This window comes from Brienomyrus brachyistius, chromosome 23, assembly GCF_023856365.1.
Source record: "Brienomyrus brachyistius isolate T26 chromosome 23, BBRACH_0.4, whole genome shotgun sequence".
In the NCBI taxonomy this organism is placed as follows: domain Eukaryota; kingdom Metazoa; phylum Chordata; class Actinopteri; order Osteoglossiformes; family Mormyridae; genus Brienomyrus; species Brienomyrus brachyistius.
In genome coordinates this window covers 2,528,635-2,546,138 of record NC_064555.1, presented here as the reverse complement: position 1 = coordinate 2,546,138, position 17,504 = coordinate 2,528,635, and the positions used below count along the sequence as shown (strand labels likewise).

General features: G+C 49.3%; 1 protein-coding gene across 4 annotated transcripts; it reads right to left on the bottom strand.

Annotated features, from left to right (window-relative positions):
* Positions 1 to 232: 232 nt before the first annotated feature.
* On the bottom strand, positions 233 to 17,017 carry LOC125718851 (tax1-binding protein 1 homolog B-like). 4 transcript variants are annotated; one of them, XM_048993021.1, is made up of 18 exons: positions 16,884 to 17,017; positions 14,334 to 14,533; positions 10,510 to 10,612; positions 9,895 to 10,085; positions 9,478 to 9,636; positions 7,171 to 7,319; positions 6,958 to 7,048; positions 6,193 to 6,378; positions 5,220 to 5,471; positions 4,960 to 5,133; positions 4,587 to 4,668; positions 4,387 to 4,496; positions 4,183 to 4,308; positions 3,094 to 3,165; positions 2,376 to 2,556; positions 2,115 to 2,266; positions 1,355 to 1,443; positions 233 to 924 (listed from the first exon to the last, which is right to left on the bottom strand). In XM_048993021.1, the coding sequence occupies exons 2-18, from the start codon at positions 14,508 to 14,510 to the stop codon at positions 720 to 722; spliced, it is 2,499 nt and encodes an 832-aa protein (XP_048848978.1). In that variant the 5' UTR covers positions 14,511 to 14,533; positions 16,884 to 17,017; the 3' UTR covers positions 233 to 719. The 4 variants fall into 4 exon arrangements, with proteins under 4 accessions (XP_048848978.1, XP_048848979.1, XP_048848980.1 ...); XM_048993022.1 differs by having other exon boundaries at positions 233 to 921; XM_048993023.1 differs by having other exon boundaries at positions 1,355 to 1,440.
* Between the last annotated feature and the right edge of the window lie 487 nt (positions 17,018 to 17,504).

The following is a 17,504-nucleotide window of genomic DNA, read 5'->3' as shown; positions in this document are numbered from 1 at the left end:
GTACAATTTGTGCCTGTATGTCAGATCTAAGAGTGTTCAGGTCCCTGGATCAGGAGGGCAAGCGCTGACCGGAAAACCCAAGGTACGCTCCTGTCAGTCAAAACGAGGACAGAATTTTAGTCCCTGGGGAGAATCTGCACAATGGCGCAGGTGACGAGACGTGATCACACTGTGCACACTGTGATCAAGCAGGAACAAGAAGAATCAAGCTGAGAGAGGGAGAGGGGAAGACTTAGAGATAAATACTTTTATTCAGCTTGCAATTATATAGTCAGCATTTAGAATCATATACAGCTATAGAATTAAGTCAGATTCTAGATCATTCAAGAAGAATTTCTGTTCCCAAGTGGTGCAAAGAGGATATAACAAAACAAAAATCAAAATAAGGGTAACTGGAGAGTGAAATCAGAGAGTTAAACAGGTAACTTCTTTCAGAATCATTCTTTCTATAATAACCTCTTCTATAAATAATTAGGATATAAGCTATGAAAACCCAGTGCAATTAAATATAGATTGTTTTAACTAACCAATAGGATAATGATAGACTTTCTGCCTATTGGCTGCTGGGATGGTCCCTCCCACGGCAGCCATAACCCTAAGCTCCCACACACACAGCAGAAGATGGTGCCAAAAGGATGATGTTATTGGAGAAACCTATCTATGCCTACACATGCGATGGCACCCCGCCCCCCTGCGTCAGTCCAGGGGTGGGCGGTGCCCTAGTCGAAGTTGAGCACGTTGCCGTCGAAATGCGTGAGCACATGGTTCTCGAAGAGCTGCTGGTCGCAATCCAGGGGGAACTGCTCGCTGCACATGGGGCAGACCTTCCAGTGGCTCTCCACGTGCTCCTCGAACTTGCTCTGCTCGTAGTGTGGCGGGAAGATGACCTCGCACAGCGGACAGCGCTTGTGGATGTCCAGGCTGCTGAGGGAAGCGGGTGGAGACCCATCACAACCCGGGCTGGTGCCAAGAACCGGCGTTACTTCAGAACGAACATCGTGCTGAGAGATCCAGAATAAAAGAGGAGAACATCTCCAAGCCCAGAACCAGGAAGGAGCTTCTAGAAGGTTCCATAGCAGATTCATAGCTCCTTCTTAAATGGCTGGGGCTCTTTTCAAAAATAAGAATTACCCCTTTTCTGATTCCTCTTACATTTATCACCTGCTCAGTCGGTCTGCAGTAGGTGCACACCAGGTGATCTCTGATGCTCCGAATTTTCCAATTCTCTCTCCCTCACACAGAGTTTTACAGATGTTTGGAAAATGTCCACATCGTAAGAGCATTGTTTTGCACGTAACAGAGAGGCTGGACTAAACTCAGGAGAAGCTGTGAAACAAAACAAACAGCACATTACCTGGAGTCAAAGCAAAAGCGATTCTGGCTACCGCCAAGTAGGGATCTCTGAGGGTCATGAGTCGCTGTCTGCTCAGTAGCGCCGCCCTGCTGGAGTAAGGAGGAACAGCTTCAAATAAAGCTCTTGCTTTGTCCAGTCCCCATCGAGACAGAAGCACCACCTCCCCCCCCCCACCTCCCCATGACATACTGAGTGGAGCAGACTCATCCGTTTCCACAAAGGTTTAAAAGTCACGCCTGTCTGAACACTGATGGGCTCCAGCAAAGGTTAATAATCCTTAAATGCGGCAAACTAGAGAAAGCGAGAAACAGGTCATGATACCACTGTACCGGCAATGAGACGAGTCTGTGATGCTGCCCTCGCCCAGAGCCCCAAGTCCCGCACCGCACCAATTAGCCTTTCCTTCATCAGTCTAATTGCGCAGACACTCTCCCAATTATCTCCCAACTCGTCAGATAACGAGCACCCAGGAGCCAACTTTAATTGAAGTTTTATGTAAATCCCGTTTTTTCTAGCTCACCCCAAAGCCCCCGGTGCATGTGGGTGGGACGGGAAGAACTGACAGGAGAGGTGGGGGGAAGGAAGGCAGGGAGGGAGGGGGGCGGGAGAAAGAGAGAGAGAGGAAGACGTGAAGAACGACGAACAGGAACAGCATGAGACAAGAGGAGACAGTGCAAAGGAAATGAGCGCGGAAGTCAGTTTCCAAAGATAGGGGGCGCTGTGGTGCAGCTACGCTGTTAGTGGGGCAGGGGGGTCGTACCAAGTTGCCACGATCCTCGGGGTCCTCCAGACCATCTGGCGGGCTCAGGTTGCGGGACGGCTGGATGCAGACCACGTTGTTGTCCCAGGAGGGGGGTCCCGTGGGCGAAGGCCTGGACGCGTGCTCTGGAGAGAGCTCACCATCCGCTCCGTCTGGGAACGGGGGTAGAGAAACGTGTCGCTATGGAAACGTGGAGGACTGGGATGCGTGGTCAGAGAGACTCGGGAGGCTGGGCCTCTGTTCATTGGAAAGGAGCCCAACCTGGCGCATTTGGAGCTGCGTAGGGGTTTCCGAACTGCAGCTCTGCTGGGCGCTGCGGCACGAGAGACACCGACGGCGGCTCCTGGGGGTACGGCAGGGGGTACTGCAGGAAGATGGGCAGGGCCCTAGCTGACTCCGCCCCTGGGGTTGCACTGTTCCCAGCTGAGTTCTTCTGCAGTTCCTGGGGGGTGGGGGGGGGAGAGAGGGCGACAACGGCACCAGGATGAGGAACCGCATGACTTGGCTACATGGGCCTCAGGTCGGCACAGACAAGGAAGACCTGCAAGTTAACCAATGAGGCTGCGGCAACCTGATCACGTGACCAGCTAAGTCTGAAACCACAGGCACTTCATTCTCTCTCTGTGACATCAGGAATTCGTCCTTCCAGAAAAAGTGTGTCTAAATCAGCTAGCACAGCGAACACAGTAATAAGCTAGCCGAGCTTCTAACGGAATATATAAATGGGATGTGGGATAAACCACTCCATGACTGACAGGAAAACTCAACCCCCAGTGAAACTTCGGCCAGTGCGGCACTGTGTTCTACAAGCAGGGCTGAGCGATTCCTGTCTGTGAGTCTCTGGCTCTGACGTTTCTGTGTGGCGAAGATTCAGGGCACAAACATGCAACTGACCATAAAAATACATCTGTACAGACTGACATTCTTCTCGATGCAGCAACAAACCGAAACAAACAACAACAACAACAAAAAATCCGACCTCGTCCGCTTTCTCCATCACGATCCGCTCCTTCAAGGCCCTGACCTCTCGGTCCTTCTCTGCCACTTGGCTCTGCAGTGGAGACGAGGGGAAGACGATTAAGGCATCGCAGAAGAAACCATATGGATGGAGGAAAAAAAAGCACATTGCCAAGCGACTCATACGGAAACAATAACACAAAGTGGCACTAAAAAAACAGAAAGAGCGACTCTGACCTGGGGGGCAAGGTTTACGCAAGCGGAGCCTCCCCATCACAACAACACATAAAAGTCAGGCGGCCCCAGAGACGCGAACAGACCGGGGCTTTCAGACGAGGAGCTGCGAGCCAGAGACTGCATTAGGGAGCCCCAGGTCTGCGCTCCAGCCGCCGTCCACGTCCTGCCCCCCCGTAAACAGCCATAAACAACGTCTGCGAAAGGGCGGGACCATAAAGCATGCTGTCCGCGTATTTATCCCAGTGCTGAGATGGTATCAAAGCGGCGCGCTGGTTATTTACTGCTCAGATAAACAGGCACTCTCGCAGAAGGGCCGGCGTGCACGTCAGGCTGCCAGAGCGAGGCGACGCCATGCGGCCTAATCCGCTGCAGACGGCGGGCGGCGCGGTCTGCACATGCCATCATCACCGACCTTACTCTATGCAGACCACAAAACCGTCTATGCGGCTTCTCCTCCCGGTCCATGCGGGCCACGCCCCCCTCCCCTCCCAGTCCATATGGACCCTCCCCCCTCCTGGTCCATTAGGACTGCGCCCACTCCTCTCCCAGTCTACATGGACTGCAACCCCCTCCCATTCCATGGGGGCCGCACACCCCTCACCTCCTGGTCCATACGGACCGGAACCTCCTTCCCCTGCTGGTCCATACGGACTGCGACCCCCTCCCCTCCCATTCCATGCAGACCATGCACCCCTCCCCTCTTGGTGCATACAAACCATGACCCCCTTCCCCTGCTGGTTCATACGGACCGCGACCCCCTCCCCTCCTGGTCCATGTGGACAACTAAGGACAACACTCCTGGCTAGACAGGGGCCACTGTGGGGACAGCTGGTTGGTAGAAGCAAACCCCCGGACCCCCCCCAGCACCCCTGACCTTGCGGCGCTCCTCCTCCTCGGCCAGCTGCTGCCTCAGGCTCTCGTTTATCCTGCACTGCTCCTTCCACTTCTCCTCCATCTTGGCCAGCTCGTCGGCAAACATGCAGCTGCGCTCCCGCTCCTCCTGCACAAAGGGGGGCAGTGCGTCGCATGGGCCCGATGCGCATCGCAGCCGAGGCGACACCCGGGGCGATTCGCTTACGCTCAGCATCTGCTTGCACTTCCTGTATCTGTCGCTGGCTTCTCTGCCAGCCCCTTTGCTTCTCTCCTGGGTCAGTGTGTCCAGCAAGACGTCCACACCGGAAAGGCTCCCTGTAGGCAGGAATGTGAGCATCATCATCACTGTCACTAGTGACTGGAGTCACCAGAACGTCGCTCGCGGGTGGGGAGGGGGAGGGGTACCTGCTGTGGGGGACTCGGGGCTCTCCGAACGGGTCGGGGACTCGGGTGCTGGAGAGCTGCATGCTGAACCTTTATTCGAGTCCTTTAACAGAAAGGACAGCAGAGGTCAGAAAGCTGGGAAGGTCCCACTGAACCCAGAGCCTGCTGTCACCTGGGCAGCCATGCGTAGTGCCATGGAAGCGTGGCCCCGACCCCGGGGCAGTGCCAGATCACTGTGTGCCCCGTCGACAGTGCCCACAGCGAGCCCAGCAGCCTGGCCACTCCCACTGCCACTCCCACTGCCACTCCCACTGCCACTCCCACTGCCACTCCCACTGCCACTCTGCCGCTCTGCCGTTCTGCCGCTCTGCCACTCTGCCACCCAGCCACTCACCCCCTGCTGTCCGGACAGCTTGGCGACTTGCTTCCTCAGCTTCTGACACTCCCTACACATTTCTTTGTAGTGTTCGGCCGCCATCTGTAACCTGAGCTTCAAGTCCTCCACCTCCCGCTGTAGCTCCGCCTCCCTCTCCATGGCCACGCCCACGCCCGGCTCCTCCTCGCCTCTCTGTTGGACAGAAGGGCAGCAGAGGGTGAGCGCTGGAAGAATGGCCGCCGGCACCCCGTACGCGAGCCGGCTCCCATGCTGCGTACCGCCTCCTGGCAGCCGGCTGCCCGTAGCTTCTCTAGCTGGCCCTGCATGCAGCGGCACTCGGCCTGGGCGTCCGTCAGGCTGGCGCGCAGTGCCTCGGCCCCCAGCCGCGCGTGGTACAGCTCCGACATGGTGCGGTCGCGGGCGGCGGCGGCATCGCGCAGCTCCGACGACAGCATGGCCGCCTGCTGCCGCGTGGCCTGCAGCTGCTCCTCCTTCTGCCGTAGCTGCTCCTTTAGCGCCGACATCGCCTCCTGCAGGACGGGAATAAAAACGCTTCCTTAGCTCTCACACACATATAATCAAATAAAAATAACCATACATACCATATAAACCAGCTGCTATAGGAGTATGTGCTGCTCTCCCTAAGCAGGACACACACGCTGTCTTACACACCTGCTTTACGCATATGTTATATTTATACTGTTATATTTATTTAGAATATGCTTCTATCCAAAGTAACACACATTGTTTACGGTCAACCAGTCCCTGCAGCAACTGGGGGGTTAAGGGCCTTCCAGTCACAGGTACCTAGTGAGCCACACCTCCATGTTCCTGTGAGGTCCCTGGCTATGTAATACACATTTTACACAATGCTAGTCACAAACAATTCCCTGAAGCCATGACTCCTGTCACAGACCCCCTCACCCACCCTCTGCCCTGCAGAGGACTGGCGACTCGACTAGCAGAGTAAGGCAGTGGTGGAAAGTTCAGGTTCCGAAGGTACAAATCCAGACCAAGGTTTTGCTTCAACCGACCAGCTGAATGCACAACAATGGATGTGGCTCGTTATACTCAAGTGGTTGAGACAAAATCTTGGTCTGGATTTGTACTTGCTGAACCTGAACTTTCCACCTCTGAAGTAGAGTGTCACATCCATGCTTTATTTGCTCTGGCTAACATTGTCCCTCGGCAGGTTGTGATACTGAGACCAGAGTGCAGAGTCGCGCGCGGGAAGATGGGCACCAGACGTACTGGGGAGGCACTGCTGGCGAGAAGCTCCTTGTGCAGACTCTCCTTCTGGGCCACGCATGCTTTCAGCCGGCCCACCTCTTCCTGGAGCTGAGCCACAGTGATCTCCTTGTTCATGTCCACGGACTTCAGCATCTGCAGCTCGGCGGTGAGCTTGGTGTTCTCTAGCTCCGTGTTCTTCAGATGAATCTAACGGACCACACGCCGGCCGGGTGGGAAAGTTCAAGCGGCATTTACAAGCAAGTTTCATTTACGGCAGCCGTGCGTTCACAAGGCCTGTGGGTAAGTGTGGCATTAAACTAAACAAAAAAAGCTTCGAAACACACTTAGCACTAGTGATGTAACACACACACGCTGCCTGACTGAATGCGATTTGAAGAGGATAAACGTTTTTTTTAGTTGCTCTCATCAAGCTGTCAAGCATATGCATGCACACTAAGAGAATCTGTTCCAGACAGCTTTTATGGCATTTGTCAAAGGAAAACAAACGACTACATACATATATACTGTGTATGCGTGATAACTCATTGACCATAAAAGTGTAGGAAATAATAATTTTAGAAACATATCACATACACAACACCATCTAGAACATTGTTTCCCAATCCTGTCCTTGGGGATGCACAGACGGACCACGTTTTTGCTCCCTTCAAGCTCCCTGCCAGACAGTCCACGTTTCCGCTCCCTACTGGGAGGGAGCAAAAACGTGGCTTGTCTGTGGGTCCCCGAGGACTGGATTGGGAGACGCTGATTTAGAATGTTCTCTACCTTGTACAGCTCCCTCTCATCTCTTTCGTTCTTCAGCTGGGACTCCAAGGTGTCCTTTTCTGACGTTAGCTTCCTCAGTCGGTCCTTAAGGCTACAAAAAAAGAACACGATGAAAACCAACCAATCAGAATGCTCTCCTCAGTCAGGTAAAACAAAGGCACTCAGCTACCAATCGCACGATGCCTTCATAAATGCATACAGCGTTCACCCTACCCGTCTAACTCCGTCTCTTTCTGAATGCCCCGCTGCGTGACCCCAATGAGGTCCTCCTCCAGCTGACGGATTCTTCCGGTCACCTCCTCATGCTTTTTCCTCACCTCCTCCTTCTCCTCCTGCAGGATCTGCGAGGACTGCAGAAGCTCCTAAAATAGGAAGAGAGGGGGGGGGGTTTCAGTGAAAATCAGACCCAGTGTCATCGATAAGCTTCCTAGCCATCATCAGCCGAAACGGTTTAGCAGTCGGAGCATCGACTTGAGTGACGGGGGGGCAAGTGGCTGGATAAACGTCAATAAATCCATCGATTATGGATCCAGCTGCTGAGCCTGAAATGGGTGGAACCATCAACACTGTGGATACAATCAGACTGTTACTGTACTCTGGATAGAAGGACGGCAGTGTCAGCAGTCTTGAAACACCGTGGTAAACTTTAGTCCATCTGCCCCGGTCATACTCTGAAACCATCAGTGCATCCTGGATGGGATTCTCACACTGCTGGGTACGAGCAGCTTTAGCGGAACTGAAACCATTAATTCCCAAACCAGAGGAGACGACCGTGGGATGAATTCAATAAGCGAGACGGCGAAGGCGACAGGTCAGGAGGGACCATCCTCTCAGCATGGAGCCCGGCCAGCCCCATAGACCTCCCCACTGGCCTAACTAGCGCTCGCATCCCGATCTAAGTGGGGCACGGAAGAACCGCAGCCAAAAATACCCAGCCGATTAAAAAGGCCGGCAGGCTGCAGTGGGCTGAGCCCAGGCTGGTTGCAGACCATGCTGACTGCTTCATTAATGCTAATCACCTTTAAGTATGCACTGAAAAATACTAACGAGCCAGCAGCTAAAGAATGGAGTGGTGCAGACATAGCCGGTAATATTACAAAGCATCCATCTTACTGTACGACACGTAAAAAAAGGTAAAGAGCAAATGGAGAAAAAAAAAAAACTATAGATCTCTGTGCTAATGGGCCTATGCAGCTTCTCCTGCTGCCTCCGTAAGTTACAATAAAAAAAGTCACATTTCCCGAGGAATCTGTCACCAGCACATGCGACTCGCAGCCCTTTGCCTGTCATGGTGAGTATGAGTGAAGGCGTGCCCCCCCCAGGCAACCTGCAGCTGCATTCTTTTAATTTTTAAAAATGAACAGCTGTCCGCCTAAATAACACATCAACTCCGGGGTTTACCCCCACTACCCAGAATGCACCACTCCAGCTGGGACACACCTCTGGAGCGATGCGGTCTGAGACTGCTGTCTCCCTTAAGCCAGTGGAATTACCGTTGGCTTTTATTGCCAAAATGTTTGAGTTACTTTAGCAGCACATAAAGACCTTATAAAAAATGTAGTCGTAAAATTAACAGCCACAAAATATGTACTTATGTTTTCATGCTAAAGCTACTGCCATTTTCATCTCAATTGATTTACAGTGAGAGCCTCGCCTTCCTACACTTTTCCCGTTACGCCACAACTAGACAGATGACTGATGTTGTGTGGAGAAGCAAACCTCGGCGTGATTCAGATTTACGTCATTTCCATGAGGCGGCTGACTGTACGGCCCTTGTTTGCTGCAATCACGGGACATGTGAGCGGTGGTGACTGATATGCCCTGTAGAGGGCGCTAAGAGACTTCGTTCCAGACAGCCCTTTTATGGCGCTTGTCAAAGAAAATCGAACAATTATATGTATACGCATGATGTTAATCAGGTGCAATCTGAAAATCTGAAAAAATGAAGTATCTAGTTCATTTTTTAAGAGGATCTTTTGGAGAAATGCAGCATGTGCCTAGTAGCATGTTTGCACTGGTTGGGCCGGTCTTGGGCCGGTCTTGGGCCGGTCTAGGTACGGTCTAGGTACGGTCTAGGTACGCAAGCGGTGCAGAGACTTACCAGACCCTTTGAGTCTCTTCCAAAGAAAAAAAAAGAAAACTTGAAATAAATGATATTCGCAGTCTAGCAGGGAGCTTCCATATTTACCCACTCAATAGATGACACCGGGTAGCTGATTTGCATAGTTCCTCATTATACACTTTTACTCGTCTAGACGCTCAGTTATTTTCGAGAAGCGATGAGTTAAACACCATTCCCGGGGGTATGAGAGCCGCTTCGCCCATCTCCCGCTTTCAGGTCACGCCGCCAATACTGATCACCGCCGCTGTCGGACTGGCCCATTTGCCGCTGCCGTCTCTCATGTTAGAGTCTGCGATCGCCGCATGGCGAGGGTGCGGGGCTCTCCTCCTCCTCGACTATGGCCCTCTCAGAGTCACCAACCAGTTCATTCCCCCCCCCCCACATCTCCCATCTCTCACCTGGTTTTTGCTCCTCAGATGGACGCAAGCCTGCCGCTCGTCCTCGCTCTCCCTCTGGAGACGCTCCCGTTCCTCCCGGAGTTGCTCCTTCTCTTTCTGCAGGAGGGCCATGGCCGTCAGCAGCTCCTCACGCTCCTTCTGTGCCTCCTCCACCTTTTGCTACAGGTTTTTTTTTTGGGGGGGGGGGGGGGGGGGGGTAGGGTGTTACATTCAAGACCGCGATCATTCTGAGAAAATGATCATGTAAATTTCCGCAGTTACTTTAAAAACAATGAGTGAAACACCCCCACGTTCTTTTAATTTTTTTTGGGGGGGGGGTGTTCAGGTAAATAATGAAGACAGGGGCCCAGGTCTCCTGAAAGGAGTAGGGAAACTGGGACAGGTGTGCCTCCCCAGAGATTAGGCTCGGCTGTGTACCTCCAGCAGGCCAACCTTGGTGGTGACCACCAGGATGTCCGAGTTGCTCTCGTCCTCCACGGTGAGCAGGTCGTCTTCAGTGGGCGTGTCGGCGCGGAACTGGAAGGGAGTGCTGGCTCCCCTGATGTCACCTTTATGCGTGACGTAGCAGAACTGGTAAAACTCCCCGTCGTCTTTGGGAACATAGTACCCTTGGGAACAAGTGAGAGGTTGATGGAGGACAGGAAGCTACTGAAGGGGGTGGAAACTGGAGCGGAAGGTAGAGAAATAAAAAGAAGCACTTTGAACCAGCTTCCAAAACAGCATGGAAGACAGCTGGAGATGAAGATGCAAGCAGCACCTGGTCATGCTTTCTGGTGCATTACAATAATACTGCAATTTCCCTAAATATCATCCTTAATTTCCACTTCCTCCACTTTGAATATGTTCTTCTTAAACACTACAGAAAGTCCCGAACTAAAAGCCTGGCCTCCATATTTTCTCAACAGAAACTAAGATGTACACAAGGGAGTGAATCCTGATTTTTTTTTAGTGTTTTTCATCTCGATGACTGACTGATAAATTAACCCCCCCCCCCCCCCCCCCCACACACACGCTACAGGACCAGATGTTTACCTTGGAAGACCACCGTCCTATGGACCGTTGAACCCTCCACATAGTTCTCGGGGTATGGTGACCACAGGAAGGTGTAATAATCCCGTGCCGTGCTCCAGCCAACCTGGGGGGGGGGGGCACATTACAAACAACATGACAAACTATCCTGCAATCTCGCAACCTTGGGGGGCCATACCATAGCATCATGATTCCTGTAAACTCACAATGTGAATGAGCCCCCCCAGCCATTGGGAATTCAGGGCCAACATGCATCCAGGAAACACAAGCACTCCCCCCCCCAGTAAAACCAGTAATAAGTACTTTGCTATTCTATTGTTACTTTCCCTTATTTTTTTTATTTTTTTTTTTAAATCCTCAGTCGTGACATCACTTCCTGTCAGGGGCTTGGGGCCACAGAGCCACTGCCTGCTTAGAAATGGGGCAAAGGAAAAAAAAAGGTGAAAATTTTATGAATTATAAAAAAAAAGATGGAATGCAAGATGTAATTATAGGAGTTTTATGTGTTGCTAAGTGACGGCTGACAGGGGGGAGTACGGGAAGTAGATCAGTAACGTCAGCCGGCTCCCATAAAAGTGTCACGTGAAATCAAGCTCACGCCAGGGCCGGGGCCGCGCCCCCCCCCCCCCCCCCCCCCCCCCCCCCGACAAAGTCACTGCGACACCCACATGGGAAACCGTACGCAGTCACGCCAAAATGTTCAAGACAAAGGGACCGATATCCATTCTTGTATGCAAGGAAAAAACACACATTTCCTCTTCCGAACCAGTCAATACACTGGCAAATATAAATTAAACGGGCAGTTCCATGCAAACATCACCCTTACCTGGGGAAAAGTAAAGTTGTGATCACAGGACACAATTATATTTAAAATGTTCACTAACTGTATGTCTGTCTCATTTCGTAGCTGTATATTTCTCAATGACCATTTCATTTGTGTCATATAAAAAAAATGTATCATGCAAGCATGTGATTTCTATAGTCTCTGGAAGACTAGTTACATCCATTACGCTGATTTTTCCTCAGTATATCTTTCTAAAAGCAACAAATGTTCTCATATTTTTGTGTTCCATCAAATTTCTTTCATATTGCAGATAAAATTCTTTTTGCAAACACCTTTAAAATTCACGTGCTTGTAGAAAACCTCAAAAAAAGGCCATATCTCCTTGATGTCACACCCATAACAGTAATAAAATGTTTTTCTAAGACAGAAATTAACATGAATTTAGAGGATTTGTCTACATTCCACTGAGCAGGTTACATGAAAAGACATAAAAACTCATTCATGAGAAAAGTCATTGAAACTAATGTTTGTTCATGCTCTGAGGCGTGACCATATGAGCCCAAGCGTCCCATACAGAACACGGGAATTTCCCCAATACCAACAGAGAAACACAAATAGTGGACTGCAGGAATTAACAAACACTGACAAGGCTTGCAGATTATAGAGCCGTCACCAGATGAACAAAAAATGGTAATGCTACTATGAAATTATCGATTACCCATAATCCCCGGCCCCATTAGGTCCCATGTACACGGAAAATAACTAACAGAACAACTGGGGAGTGACAAAATAAGAGAAATACCTTTTTTAAATTACTTTAATTGCAATCTCTTGAATACTGGCCTGAAATTGGGCCGGACTGGCTGAAGAATTAGCCTGACAAATGTGGATGTAAGACTGTTCTGGCTGTAGTTTTTATATTTAATCATTGACTCGTCTGCGGAGAAGCGTGGGACGAACAGGACCCTCCGGAGGCTCCGCTTCAGGTAGACGGCGAGTCGATCGCAAAGACTCTGTCATGCAGACCGCGACAGACATAATGGCGTGACAAGGGGGCGGCACGCGGTGGACGGAAGGCCGGAGATCCCACAGCAGAGGCCATGAATCAGAGGCTGGGGCACCGCCCCATGCAGGCTGCATGACAGCGTAATTACGGCCCCCCCAGACTGCGCCGGCCGCAACATCAAAGACCCAAAGCAGGCTTGTCGGATAACAAGGTACAGTGTGCCGTTTCTAGCACAGAGATAATATGAAATGTCAATATAACCAAGTAATTAAATTTAACAGGTTTTGTAACTGGAAGCTGTAAGGAACTGCAATTAAAAAAAAAATACCCTCATACTGATTGAGGTTGGTTAGATCTCAATTACCCATAATCTCACATGAAATGCTCTTTGGAAAGTTCCAGAATGATCCGAGTGACGGCTTCACGCAGCCCCGCAGAGAGCTGTGCGGTGCAGGGAGAACCAAATGAGCAGAACAGCAGCAATCATGTTGTCTCGCGGGGGAGAACGGGCTGGCAGGTTGGAAGTGGGCTAGCCCGGTAATTGCGGCTCTTGGTCACCGGGGGGCGACGATGACCCACGCAGGCAGGGCAGCACATCTCTGGTGGAATTTGTCTCCCAAGCCAAAGGAGTCACTGTCTAGCCATCCGCACACACTGCAGCCGCCCTGTCAGCACAGCCTGGGAGATTTATGAGTGTGAACAGAACTTTTTTTATTTCTCTCTCTTACTTCTGGGGAGGGGGTGTATCTGGGTGTATCATTCTATCAAAGACAATTTCTCCTCTATCCACTTCTTTATCTGGCCTACGTTGGGGGGGGGGGGTATCAGCACGCAGACTCTTCTCCCCTCCACCCACGAAGAATGTATGGGGGCACCAAGTCACATGTGTCTCCTCCCCACACAAGAAGTGGAGAGCAGCAGCAGAGTTGTGGAAAGTCAAGGGTTAAATCAAACACCTGGGGGAGTGACGGTGCTTTTGGGGAGGGCGGGCAAGGAACAACTCTAATCACTTCATGGCTCTGGTGTAATTCTCTGTCAGAAGACACACTTTCATGGAAAAAGCCTACTGCCTAGTGGGGGGGTGGAGGGGGGCGGTCTGCTTAGACCTGGCTGAGTCCGCTCAGGCATCTCATTAGACTTCCACGAAACCGCCAAACGGAGCCGTCAGCGAGCATTGACACCCCCAATCTAAAATTCCCCAATTAAACTCGATCTCGTTGAGATTTTATTGAGCGCCCGTTGATCTGAAATTACTTTCAAAAAAGATAATAAAAAGGTTTGTTTTTATCTTATTAATGTGACTGAAAGTAACCCCCCACCCCCCACATGTTCTCCCAATTAACTTTAAGATGGAATTTTGTAAGTTAAGCCTCAGGAGACCGTGAGCCTCGCGGGGAACCGACCCTCCCCACGCGAGGCCTGGGGGACGAAAGCTTCCCCACTGCTTTGATGTGCTCAGATTAGAACCAGACCCCATCTTATCCCCCTCGGTCCTCGGTCCTCGCCACGTGCCTCTCGCCACCTGGTTTAGAGTGGGCCAAGGCTCCACCCCCCCCCACCACAGACTCGGCTTTTAACCAATTACTGGCCTTGCACTTGATTGCCCTCTTAACCCGATCCACCTGGGGCATGCCTGCTCCTTCTGCTGCCTGTATTCTGTATGCCACTCGAATATGCCCTTTAGCCCTGGCATTCAGGCTGCATTTCGTACGGCTGGCTTCAACTGAAGCTTCTTCTGTTTACAGGCAACATAGCTTTTGATCTAAGCTTTTTATTATCAGTTCAATCACATTACACACATTCAGTATTTATCATCGGTTTAGAAGCATCCATAAGTATGGGGAATTTACAAGTAAATTAACTTGTTTTCCACCCAATATATTCATCCAATATATGCCCACACACGCAGATGTTTCAGAACATTTCACTCGGACCTGATGGTCACAAGCTCCAACAGCTACAGACGCCCAGAGTCGGTCGATTAAGACGAGGAAAGCAAATCGAGACGGGAAAAGTGGAGAAGGTCAGGAGACTGACCTTGAAGATGCCCACCCAGTCCTTCTGGTGGGGCTTGATGAATGGGGTCAGCGTGTAGTGACACTCCAACGCGGCATGAGGGAGGAAGCTTTTCCCCACATTCTGGAAGATGACGTGTGCGAAGTTCGACGTCTCCATAGGGCCGGTGGCTGAGGCGCCTTCGGGAAATAGAGCCATCCGTTGGTCAATGGCTGCTTCCCCTGGAACACAGGAGGTACGGGTGATACATGCTTAGGTTTGAGACAATCTTGTCTTCTCTGCAGGGGAGGTGACATTACCGATTAACATTTGGCATCGGTAAGGGTTTATCATCAGGGGGCTACAGCAGGACGCTCATACGACATACCAGCATTTTTGGCTTACGCTGAACAGGAACCACATCTGCTCCACCATGTTTTCATAAAGCCCAGACATTGACCTTTAAGCCCTAGATGGTAGGCATTGTACCACCAGCCTCAAACACACAACGGGGGGTGACCGGCACAATGGCAGGGTAAAAGCTAACGGTTCCCATCACCCAGGAACGCTGTGGCTATGTGTGAGGCAGGAAGAGGCATGCCTCCAGAGTAGAAAATCCCACCGCCTTCTGCAATGAATAAAGTCCGGAGGCCTCGGGATGTGGACGTGCAAACGGTTCCGTTCTTTATGCTTTTCGCGCACACCCTGCACATCGGTCCTGGCGTCAGGTCAGCAGGGAACAAGACAGGTGCTCATTCTACATGCTCTGTTCGACAACATCTACGGTGGAGACTAAGGCTCAGTTACAGGGTATAAATTATCATATATAGCAAAAAATCTGTTTAAATACGGCTCAGGAAGCAAAAATTTAAATGTTTAAAATCATCCATTTCCCTCACTGGCTAAATTCTATTAACTCATAAGGAGGAACAGAGATCATACTTCAGCGAGACAAAGTCAGCTCTGAGCAACAATCTTTCCTTGTGCGAAAGAGAGTCGCTCAGCACATTTTTGTCCAGTAAAGTGAAATTGTTTCTCCTAAATTCCCCCCTAACAACGTGACCTGCTCTAAAGTTCCTGTGGTTTACAGTCATCGACTGACAAAGTATTCCAGACCTCTGACAATTTAGGACCGATGATGTTATATGCAACACCTCATTTAAGAGGATAAAAACTATGCATCTCATCAAATGGAGGTCCAACCTTTTCTTCTTGGTTAAACAATCATTTTGTTCGCCTGAATCAGCAAAACCGGCCTCATGCCCAGTGGTTCCCGGGAAAGTGTCCAGGTTCCCCTTGACCTTGTACTAGAAAGTTGGTATGAAGATCGACGGATAATATAATAAAATATAATATAAAGCATAACACGAAAATCATAACAAGGCCGCAGTCCTACTGCCTCACAGGTGCACTCTGCATGTTCTCACTGCTGTTTGACAGCACATCTTTTCTTCCTGTCCCCACTGAAAAAAGTTCAGTAAATTGTGGATTCTTTGGTTCTGTTTCCCATATCTGAATAAATGATACTCATGTTAATATAATCCATAAGCAATCTGTCATCTAGCGAAAATTTTACACATATAGGTGGACTAGGCTATATAATCTAAAGCCAATATTAAATTGGCCAGCTCTAAGGATTCCTTTTTGCTTCTGTGGAAAACATGTTAATAATTAAAATACATAATAGTAATACAAGTTTCTAGTTACTGTAATGTTCGTATGTCCCCAGCTAAAGAGCTTACTTTGTATGTTACTTTCGAAATAAGTAAATGTTCCCCTTATATCAGAAGAAAATAAATACGCAATCACGTCAAAGGACACAGTACAAATAACAAAGTGACGTTACCAGACCAGTTGTTTACATCTACGTCACCATGTCCCACCCATCGCCTAACCTGATTGGCAACTACATCTGTTGACAACGCATTGACAGCGTCGTCAAAGAAACCTGACATCAGCGTTAGATTGTGCTATTTAACTTGTTGCTCGTTCGTAAAGACGAAAATAAAGACTTCGGAATGATTGTCAATTCCAAATAAGTGATGTTTAATATGATAAAAGCTCAGAGACGAAATGGTATGGCTTTGTAGTGTTAGCATCCCTATATAACATATGTAGCATAAACGGCACAACCTTTCCTCACAACTAAAGTATAAAATGTTTCAGGGATATTCTGCGTAAAAACGAGACGTCATGGCTCTACGATAAAGCATATTACACAGGTGTAATCATTAAAAAAAAATGAGGAAACTGTCGCTAGTGATATACACACCGTCACATAAATGATGAACGAGTGTAATCGGACTACAGGCCGCCCAGATAAACACATTAACCACATCAAATGCTGCGTTATAAACTTCTAGATCCCGAAAATAAAAACCCCAAATCACGACTGCTGTCTAGTATATCCAGCTACCTGCCCAAACAGTAAATGATCAGATGTCCTAGACAGAGAGCGCATTTGACGGGCTAGCTAGCCATCAAACTACCTCGTAATCAGCTTACTTAGAAATATCATTACAGTCTAAGCAACAGCGGGAAAGCAGTGGCGACCACTAATAGGTACAGTCTTCGACAGAAGACACTGACTACCTGTTTTCCATATGAAATCGAAGTATAGTACAAGCTGTCCTCCAAAACTGCTATTGACGCAGTTGTCCGCCGTCAGCTGGATCTCGGATTTCGTCCCGAACTAGAAAAAATGCGACGTCATTTCCGGATTCTTGTTCTGAGTTTCACCGGTAGAAGTTCTAACCACAAACTATTAATCTTTTCCGTCCCGTAATTTACCACATCATAGTTTCTTTAATTCTGATTCCCACTTTTTATGTAAGCATAGTTTTTAGATGAACAGTACATTCAACTTACCGTAATAATAAAAAAATTGTACATATTTTTTCAAACATATTGTAAAGTTAGTCATTGCCTAAAACAGTTATGTTAATTATATATACTGGAACACATTTCTTGCATGAAGTGCAAGTTCTATGAATGACTGTCATTGATCTAAATGTAATTTTAAATGTATGATTGATACAGGCAATAAATAAATGCTAAAACAGTACCATGACGAGAAGAATATTATATTATACAGAATTTAAAAAGTTATATAGGGTTGTGTGAAGAGTGTATCTTGTTATTAATTCTGAAATAGATCGCAATGCATACCTGTTAAGCTGGATGGACACGTTTCATGAATATTATACTATCTTG

Excerpts from the sequence above, each read along its gene's own strand:
- LOC125718851 (XM_048993021.1), bottom strand. The coding sequence starts at position 14,510 with ATGGCTCTATTTCCCGAAGGCGCCTCAGCCACCGGCCCTATGGAGACG. Across the intron at positions 2,267-2,375 it reads CGCAGCTCCAAATGCGCCAG|ACGGAGCGGATGGTGAGCTC; the intron begins GTTGGGCTCCTT and ends CCCCGTTCCCAG. Across the intron at positions 925-1,354 it reads CGCTTTTGCTTTGACTCCAG|CAGCCTGGACATCCACAAGC; the intron begins GTAATGTGCTGT and ends CGCTTCCCTCAG.